The sequence below is a fragment of the Salmo trutta genome, chromosome 5, assembly GCF_901001165.1.
Source record: "Salmo trutta chromosome 5, fSalTru1.1, whole genome shotgun sequence".
NCBI lineage: Eukaryota > Metazoa > Chordata > Actinopteri > Salmoniformes > Salmonidae > Salmo > Salmo trutta.
Window position 1 is genome coordinate 41,393,039 of NC_042961.1, and position 10,283 is coordinate 41,403,321.

The following is a 10,283-nucleotide window of genomic DNA, read 5'->3' on the forward strand; positions in this document are numbered from 1 at the left end:
GGAACATGGGCCAGCATCCCTGTGGAACGCCTGTGGAGTCCATGCCCTGACAAATTGTGGCTGCTCCGAGGGTAAAAGGGGGGGGGGGTGCAACTCAATATTAGGAAGGTGTTCCTAATGTTTTGTATACTCAGTGTATATCATCAACTAAAGCTTATGCACATTGAAATTACAATCTTGCTTTTTGGTGATATTCCACTACTTTAGTATACTCACTCAACTGTAAGTGGGGAAAATGCAAAACTCTACCCTACTCCCCATAATAGAATAATGGTCACATTTTGTGATCAACTGATTGGTTGGCAGGTTCAACTCCTGGTCTGTTGGCTCAGCGATTTCTCCACATCTCGACTATTCAGTCAATACCCACAGGGCACAAACTGGTTGAATCAACAACATTTTAACCACAGGATTATGTCATCATGGTAACCAAATTTCAACATATACAAACCTTGTATAAAATGTTGAAGTTAAACCAATGTCAGATCTTTAACGTATAAGAAAAAAACAACAGGGTGGACAGCACCTCCTACTGGAGAATTGATCCATCTACAGCTATCCTTTGGTCTCCCATCCAGGGCTTTAACCAAGCCCAGCCCTGATTAGCTATGATATTTGACACCGACTATTACCAATGTGCTATCGTATGATATTTGACACCGACTATTACCAATGTGCTATCGTATGATATTTGACACCGACTATTACCAATGTGCTATCGTGAGAATGATCGTAGGGAGATCTCCACTTTAAAACTAAATAGATTCACTGTTGCTACACGTCATTCCAAAGAGTAGGTTTAACACAGCGAATTAAATGTGACCATACTTTATCGCTTTTATCATCAATGACGCTATTTAGGCCTATATAGCATCTGCAAAGTCATCAACAGCTATTGTTTCAATTAAACCAAGGATGCAACTAAAAATAGACAATACAATAGGCTTAGGGTTTCAAGCTCTGGTTGATTTAAAATGTAATGATATTTAGAGGAAGATAGGACTAAATCAAACTTTTAAAGTTTGATTTGATTTAGTCCTATTCTTTAACTGAACGATTGAAGTAGAGACATTTAGAAACCCTGAAGCTCTTTGGGACCAGAAGGGAAGACCACTGCCTTTGGAGATTAGAAACAAGCCTGGGTTTATACACAACCCACTGGGTTGTGTATCTTTAGGGGTGACGAAAAGGGACGATTCAGCTCATCCAGTTCATCCTCGGGTGTTGCAATTGCCCACATACTGGCAGATACAAACTGGCTACATCCCTGTAGCTCTCCCTTCTATTCACTCTGTTAATTCTGTACAGGCAGGGTTCTGCAGCTGTCCTAATAAGCATGTCCACAATCCACATAGAGAAGAGAGCAGAAAGCACCACTTTCGGACTCTTCTTTTTGCCAGTCTTCAAATGACGCTCCTTTGAAGCCCTTTAGAATAGCAAGTACAAAGGGAGGTTGGGTTGGAAGGGAGCTGGGCCCGTTTCATAAAACATGTTAAGTGTTTCCCGTAAGGGTTGACCTTATGGAATAATTTTCCCTTACCTAAGGGAATTGTTTAAGGGCGATGCATAGAGCCACTCAAATATTTCCTTAGGTAAGGGCATACTTAAGGGTTTTACGGTAGTTTGAAGGCACATATGGCAGAAAGAGTATCTGGTTACCATGGAGATGGCCTGATTCTCTCTTCAAAGAGTTCGCTTTCATTTTGTGAGATAGCAAAATAGAACTTCTACAATCAAGACAGGATAACCAAATTGCTTCAGATAATAAACCACTTTTCTTGTAGTTACTTTTTTCTCAACTTGTTTATATTACTTTCTAGTACGTCAAGCTAGCTTACAGAGTAGCTGTAGCTAACTAGCCAGCTAGCTTTGTAGCCATGGATCGTGCACCTTCCATTGTTTAGCTAAGTAGCTAGCTGGTTGACGTTTTCCTTTAGTAACCAGAGCAGGTTAAATCAACATTCACCTCTACAAATGCTGTTTACATTGATATCCATACATAATGAGGCATTTAAGGGACCTCATGGACACCTTTAACTTTTGTACTTAATTTAAAATTCACAAATTTTGTGCAACTGACTTAAAGTTACAGGAAAATATGAGGGGAAAATTAACTTAAGTTGTTTTACGCAACCGGGCCCAGGGTCTCAAGGGCGAGGGAAGAGATAAAAGTAGTCTACCAGGGGGATTATGTCAGTAAACATTTCAGTCAAATCACACGGTTGTCTCTCAGGTCTGATGTTCGGACACAAAAGTGTATTGGTTGCCACTGTTCAGGATGGACATGAGATGGTCTTCGTCCATGGAGCTTAAGACGTCCAGGTCGTCAAGGGCGGCCGGCTGGCTGGCGTTGCCGGGGGAACTGTCCATCATGCTCTCGTTCTGGAGCAGGTTGACAATGCTGTTGGGGTAGTTCATCCAGGTGCTGCCGTCACAGCTGATATGGTGGTTGGCTGGGTCTGCTTGGTTCTGGGCCACAGTGTTGGCCACAGTGTTGGTGGAAGGTAAGTGGCAGGGTGCCTGAGGGGCTGACGCCTCACTGCTCTTTGGCCCTTCTCCAGCCAGACAACTCTGACCCAGCATAGCCTGGAAGTCGTCAATGTTTATACTATCTAGAGTCCCGGTCGGTTGTGCCTCAGAAAAGCTGGGGAATTCGGGTAGCTCCTCGTCCACCTTGAACTGGGAGCCTTGCACCCCGAAGGTAGAGGTGGGCTCTGTGGTAGCAGCTGCACTCACCGGCTCCTGGGGACTAGCAACGGTGTGGAAAGCGTATCCGTGGAGGTCCAACAGGTTTACGGTGGGAAAGTCCTGGGAGGAGGCGGCTGTGGCTACAGAGGCCTGGGGGTTGGTGATGAAGCTGGCCACGGGGGTGGCTTTGGGCTGGGAGTCCAGGGTCAGGCTGTTGAGGAACTTCCAGGTCTCGGCTATGGTGGAGGCTTCTGCTTTGGGCTTGGTTTGAAACAACTGGCCTAGCTGGGGGCCGTTGTAGTAGGGCTGGGGCTTCACAGAGACAGCACTAGGGGGCGCCACTGGGTTCATCACTGCAAGACACAAACAGTCAATGCCACTGTCCCTTACCCAATTCTGTATACTGCCAAATGTACAAATAAACGTAGGGTCCCTAAACAGTAGTATCCATGTTAACTTTTGATAACATATAGAATGTTACATATAGAACAACACCCTTTAACGTATTAACACGCCCATTAATAATAAACAGCTAAATAAATAGTATGGTTTACCAGGCTGGCTAGCTGCTGGCTTAGCGGTGACTGTTCTCCTGGCAATGTTGAAAGGCCTCGTCTCTGCTGGCATGGCCCCTGGAATTCAAACATACACCATCACACATTAAAACCATCAGAGGACACAGCTGTCTAGTTCATTGACATGGATCATTTTAGACACTTACCTGACATCAGGGACCCCAGCTTCAGATTCTGTAACATTCCCTCTGTCCGTTTTCTCTTATCCATCAGTCTATATTCATCTGTACAGTGAAAAATTCTAGAGTTAGCCTGGGTAAAATGTTTTGCATGACAACCACAGGCTACAGGAGTTATGCCATAGAAAATAAAGTGGATCGCCATTGTAACGGAAAGGGAAGTGACCTGGGTCGGAGGGCAGGAACTGGAAGTCCATTGGCTCGCTGACCTCACGGTCCGAGGGCCTGCGGAGCTGCATCTTCACTCGGATTGGCTCGGTCAGGTTGGTGTCGCAGTAGGGAGGGGTGCGGAACACAATGGCCACCTGCCTGTGGACATCCGCCTGGGAGAAGGTGCCCTTCCCCTCCCACGCATCCTGGAAGAACCGCACCTCAATGTCCTCTGTGGAGGGGAGAAAGAATGGGGTGGGACAGCGAGATGTGAGAGACCGGCTCAGAATCAATTCTCCCAGCCAGTCTAACTGCCTTGGTAACATTCTGTAACAACATTCTTTCATTGGCCCCCTTTTCATGTCATACAGGAAGGAGAAAGAACCAATGAACTAGGTTAAGTTTGATCAATTAAATAAGTGGTTACCAGTGGGCTTATATACACACAATACTTTCAAATGTGTGTCTGGCAAAGAGGAACTACAAAAAAAAGGCATACATGAACAAAGCTGTTGACGGAGGGTAAAGAAACTAAAAAGGCTCAACTCATTAATGCCAACAAAAATAGAAGCGCGTGTGTGTAACAGACAAACCTTTTTGCACTTTGTCACAAAGTAAGAAGATCTCATCCCCCCCTCTGCAGCTTCCAGAGTTTCTGTTCACTCGACAGATCTTCAGTTCTGCTGTGTTGGGTGCTCCTGTGAGACAGAAACGATAGAGATGGAGTGTGAAGGGGCTTCATAAATGAGTGAAACTGACACTGAGTCAACTGTGAAACAGTTGCCTGCATATGTTTTGGCACTGTTTAACTGTTGGAAGTTCTTTGGAAATATGTTGTCGACGTCTTAGGGAAATGATGTCCCGCTCTCATGCTCTGTGGTTATAACCCAAATGTCCACATTTCTTTTGAAGAAATGTAACTTGAGCAGTTTCAACAGCTGTGAAGAATTTTTTTTTTTTTTTTTTAAACGCTCTCAAAAAGCTGGTTTGAACCCAACGTTGAACTGTGCAGGCTTTGGGTTTTAATGTACAACATTTGTATATTCGTAAGATCAACTGCCACAATTGTGGGGTGTGTATGATTGTGTGTGTGTGTGTCAGAGAGGATGTGTGGGAGTAAGTGAGAGAGGGTGTGGGAGGAAGGGAAGAGCGTGTAGGCCTGTGTGTGTAAAGTTACCTGAACAGTACAGATGGTTAGTGTTTTCATAACATTGCCAGACAAGTTTAGAAGCTCTTTGTGTCCATAGAGCCAGGTCTTTTTGCCTATAGTCACACCCATTTTGAATGCCTGAAGTTAGTACTTAAAAGGTGTGTGTAAGAAGTACTTAAAAGGTGTGTGTAAGAAGTACTTAAAAGGTGTGTGTAAGAAGTACTTAAAAGGTGTGTGTAAGAAAAGAAGAAAAAAACTGTGTGCAAGTGTTAAACATCAAGGGCATTGATGAGAGGGAGCAGGCCTACTTAAACATTGAGAGCATTAATAGCTGAATGTTACAGTGACCTCTGTGTTGTTAATGGTGAAAATGTCAAAACGCTCTGATGTAGATCCTTCTGTGTTTCCGACACTTACAATCAAAGCATAGTATGCCTGCAACTTAATGTACTGCAGTTCAAATAGAAGAAACTTTATTTGGTGCCAAATTTGAAGAAATTCTAAAACTGTGATTCGTCGCAATTTACTAATGCCATTAACTCACTTATTTGAAAAGTTTGACAGCCCAAATGTGAATATGTATGTACGCAATTTGTTTTGCGTTTTCCTTGATTCTTGTCTTTATTCTTTAGTTTTTTCTCCTCTTTTTGTGTGATGTTACTCCCTCTGGGTACTGCTTGTATGTACTGCTTATATTTAGCCTTATATGAAAATAATAAAAAATATTTGTTCACAATAAAACAGGAACACCCAGGACAGAACAGTGAAATGCGAGGGAGTCAGTGTATACTTAGTGAGCGTTTAGTGTGTGTGTAGCAGACTCACTGTTGTCGTAGATGGGCTGGGACACCACGGGCTCTAGAGCGAAGAGTTCCCCGGTAGGCAGAGTGATCGAGGCCTGGAAACACAGCCTCACTGCATTTAGGTCAAACTCCTCCCACACGTTCGCCTCAGGAACTGCAGACAAAACAACACATCAAACACAAAGCAAATTGGTGTGGCATCGGAGATAGGATAGGATACAGTCGGTGTCAGATAGCCAGTCACAGTCAGAGGAAAAATAAATTCCTACTATAATGTTATGACAGTGGATTGTCACGTACGGTGTGTGTGTTTTTGGTTTACCTATCCTTATGGGGACCAGAAGTACTCACAAGGATAGAAAAACAAGGACAATTCGGACAAGTGGGGACATTTCGCCAGTCCCCACAAGGAAAAAGGCTATTTTAAGCGTAGGAGTCAGGAGTTAGAGAAAATATAATTCTGAAAGGGAATCAATTGTTTGGTCCCCACAAGGATAGTAAAAGAAATGTGTGTTTGTGTGTGTGTGTGTGTGTGTGTGTGTACACTCACTGTTGAAGGGGTTGTTTTGAGTCTGCAGCCTACAGGAAACTGCCTCGGCCACATCCTTTTTCTTCACACACTGAATGCCCAGGTTCTGAAAACTGAGAGCAGACAGTAAGACAAGGAGTCAGAGAAAGTGAGATACTGTAGATATCGACCACAAGAGGGTGCTTATTCCACCATCCTCTGCTTTTGGCCTTTAAAAATGTGAAACAACTTATTCTGAATGGTTTTATAAATCATTAACTGGTACCCTTTTGTCATCCAAGTATATGTCCTCTATCAAGATGTTGGCAAGTACACACTGCACCAAACAAACATTTTGTATTTCATCACACACCCACCCACTAACAAGTCTGCCCCCACACACACACACCTGTCTAGTAATTTTCCCAGACGTGCCCTCACACCCACCCTCAAGCCCCCAACACACACACAGAGACCCTCCGTCTAACCTGTGTACTCGTCTCTCCTGCAGGTCTGCCTCATAGTAGCCATGTTTGCAGTCTTTCCCCACCAGTTCGTGGGGGTGGGGCTTGTGAGGTGGGTTCTTGGTCACCAAGGAGACGCGGACACGCAGGGGGCCATTGTAGTTGTGCACCTGCATGGGACCAACCAGGTTAGCAGGATGTGTATCATCACTCACCTTAGAATCTCCACCACTTCCTTATCACCTTCAGATCTCCATAAATCAAGTGTCGTAAAGCATGGTGTAGTAGTAATTAGACTGCTCTACCGTGGTTAGAACTACACAAAACTGCTCATTTGCATAACAAATCTTACTTTCATTAATAGTTTTCCCATCGACCATCTCAGAATATATGGTGACTTAGCTACAATTATTAAAGGGATACTTCGAGATTTTGGCAATGAGGCCCTTCATCTACTTCCAAGAGTCAGATGAACTTGTGGATACCATTTTTATGTCTCTGCATACAGTTTGAAGGAAGTTGCTAAATAGTGCTAGCACAATTGCTACCTAGTGTTAGCGCAATGACTGGAAGTCTATGGGTATCCACTACCCATAGACTTCGTCATTGCACTAACACTAGTTAGCATTGGCTCGAGAAATCGACCTCTAACTTTCTTCATACTGGATACAGAGACATAAAAATGGTACGCACGAGTTCATCTGAATCTGAAAGGGGCTCATTGCCAAAATTCCAAAGTATCCCTTTAAGGTCTTGGAATGAATTCATTGACAGAGTAAACAATGGCATGGAATCATTATAAAATGACAGGTTAATTATCTGTGTCATTAAAGGGCGCCCTCACCTTAATGGCGGGGTGTGTCTTGGTGGTGTCATTGCTCTTCTCTCCCGGGGTGCTTCCCGCAGAGCGCCCCTCACACTTGTACCTGAACCTCATGCCCCTCTGCTTGGGCTGTTCAATGATCTCTATGAAGGGATTACCTGCACACACACAGAGAGAGAGACAGATATATAGAGAGAGAGACAGATATATATATGAATGAGAGAGAGATATATATATATAAAAGAGAGAGAGAGAGAGAGAGAGAGAGAGAGAGAGAGAGAGAGAGAGAGAGAGAGAGAGAGAGAGAGAGAGAGAGAGAGAGAGAGAGAGAGAGATGGAGAGAGAGAGATGGAGAGAGAGAGATGGAGAGAGGGGGGAGACCAATGTAACGAAGGTCATAGTGCATCTCTAAACTATCACAATGTAATGTACCTAAAGCAGTGTTGAGCTTTTGCAACAGCTGTGATTCATCATGTTTGTATGCGTTTTAAAGCACAGCTGAAGATTCAAGTCAATACATTCATGAGTGAGAAGCCAAAAAGTTGACTCACTGATTGTCACTCATCAACATGAACAGTTGAGAGGAACAGGAAACAGTTACACAGAGTGATAGAAATCTCCTTACCTTGGTTCAAAGGGGGCTGTTCCCATCCATAAATTCCTAAGGAGATGGGAGGAAATGACAAACATTTACTAGAACAAAGATATCAGTAAGAAAGGATGATCAATCAAAATCCACAACCTATAATTTCCCTCAACTACTCTCTGATAAGTAAAGGCGCACAAGAACTGGCGACATTGAAGATCACAACAGTTCAGCACGGATCTGCGATAGAAATTAATCTCCTCGATATGCAGAAGGGTGTTAGAGGTTGATCTTAAACACAATAGCAGACACGGAATAATCGCTCATGTTTGACCTGCCAGGATCGCCCTGAAAGTGTACCGCGAATGAATAAAGAAAAGTATCTAGACGGGGAAAATAAAAGGTCTTAGATTACATCGCTCCTATTGTGTCTGTGAGCAGTCGGTGTCCAATTTAACACATCTTCACTAAAAGCACTGTCCTGGTTCATGGAAAAAGACTGTCCTGGTTCATAGAAAAATACTGGAAACTTGATTTGTGGCGCTTGTTCATAGCCCCACCCACCACTGTTTCATGGAAGACTTTTCTTTTAAATGGCCACTCTCTAAGAGAAAGGGATGCCTTCCATGTTTGTTGATTGTCGACCTTCAAGTCGACAATGTAACTTTTCGTAATGTCATATTGTTGCGTGGCTTTATTAACACGCTATACACCTATATATGTATAAGCACAACACATTGATGACGTAGGATCATTTCATAACGTTACATTGCAAACATTTACCCACGGCTAGCATACGTTCATCATTTATTTTATGACGTAATCTCGGAAACAACGGCGTCCCCTTATCAATTAAGTGTCACATTTGTACATCTTGTCTTAGGCCTACGAGTTAAATATCTCCCTGCGGCTAAAGTAAAATATCTTGGAGAATCACGTAGGCGCTTGACTGCCGTACTACTCTAATGTTTGGATAAAAACATTTTTTTTAAAGCATCCATAATGAACATGGGCTATGATATGTTCTACTAGATATGATGTGCAGTTCTAGAACTATAGCCTAATAGACGTAGGCCTATCTACTTCCTAGTACAGTGCTGGCAAGTCAGCGCCAATTAACTCCATTATTTTGTATTGGCTCTTCCTGATATAGTACAAAACCAATGGTATGCGGGCTTCACCCTTGTGCGCAAACAAATTGCTAAGCTTCACACGAGACTCCAACATGCATTTACCTTGAGGATCAGTTTGTAAACAAACTTACCATCCATTTCCAACTTCGGCTTCGGCCACCGTGATTAATCGAATAGCCTTTTCCCTATAGGTTGTTTGTCCCTTGAACACAGTGTTGTTAACTTCTCTTGACAGCTTGTTCTTTCGCCTCCCTCTCGCCACCCCCAACTTCGAGTCTCCAATGCAACTTACCACCTCCCCCTCAAATGGTGCGGAAATACCCAAATGACGTAGGCCTATGTTAAAAGGGCAATCTGTAGTTGCTACATCCATTTTTGGATTTAGAATTCATTATATGTACCCATAGATTCTTGAAAATATATCGTAGAAATTGCCTCATGAGCTTAGTTCAACTCTCCAAACCCCAAATATAAGTTTGTTTTCCTCAAAATTCTGTAAACAATTTAAACACTATAGCCTCAAGACGTGGATAAAAAAAATGTTGATATCATGCATGGTCAGTCGTTGGATCAATCGCTCTCTCTATGAATTTGAAAATGCTCTAATTTCTTCAGCCCCATCCCTCAGCTTTCTACCTTAACAGAGGAAGGAAAACGCTTTCATTTGTTTTACTGCTTATTGCTGCTTTAAAACCTCTTAAGGATCGGACACGTTATTTAAATTTTCGCCTAAAATGACATACCCAAATCTAACTGCCTGTAACTCAGAACCTGAAGCAAGGATATGCATATTCTTGATACCATTTGAAAGGAAACACTTTGAAGTTTGGGGAAATTTGAAATTAATGTAGGAGAATACAATACATTTGATCTGGTAAACTATATTTTTTATTTTTTTCCCCATCATCTTTGAAATGCAAGAGAAAGGCCACAACGTATTATTCCAGTTTAGAGGCAATTTATATTTTGGCCACTAGATGGCAACAGTGTTTGTGCAAAGTTTTAGACTGATCCAGTAAACCATTGCATTTCTGTTCAAAATGTGGTATCAAGTCTGGCCAAATGTGCCTAATTGGTTTATTGATACATTTTCAAGTTCATAACTGTGCACTCTCCTCAATAAAAAGGCATGGTATTATTTCACTGTAATAGCAACTCTAAATTGGACAGTGCAGTTAGATTAACAAGAATATAAGCTTTCTGCCCATATCAGATGAACATATG

The 10,283-nt window shown here is 42.7% G+C and overlaps 1 protein-coding gene across 2 annotated transcripts; it reads right to left on the bottom strand.

The window, feature by feature from the left end:
• Positions 1 to 812: 812 nt before the first annotated feature.
• On the bottom strand, positions 813 to 9,348 carry LOC115194158 (transcription factor p65). 2 transcript variants are annotated; one of them, XM_029753607.1, is made up of 11 exons: positions 9,191 to 9,348; positions 7,966 to 8,001; positions 7,362 to 7,498; positions 6,542 to 6,687; positions 6,096 to 6,187; positions 5,568 to 5,699; positions 4,186 to 4,290; positions 3,609 to 3,824; positions 3,410 to 3,487; positions 3,243 to 3,320; positions 813 to 3,041 (listed from the first exon to the last, which is right to left on the bottom strand). In XM_029753607.1, the coding sequence occupies exons 1-11, from the start codon at positions 9,195 to 9,197 to the stop codon at positions 2,230 to 2,232; spliced, it is 1,839 nt and encodes a 612-aa protein (XP_029609467.1). In that variant the 5' UTR covers positions 9,198 to 9,348; the 3' UTR covers positions 813 to 2,229. The 2 variants fall into 2 exon arrangements, with proteins under 2 accessions (XP_029609467.1, XP_029609468.1); XM_029753608.1 differs by lacking the exon at positions 9,191 to 9,348 and adding an exon at positions 8,342 to 8,824.
• Between the last annotated feature and the right edge of the window lie 935 nt (positions 9,349 to 10,283).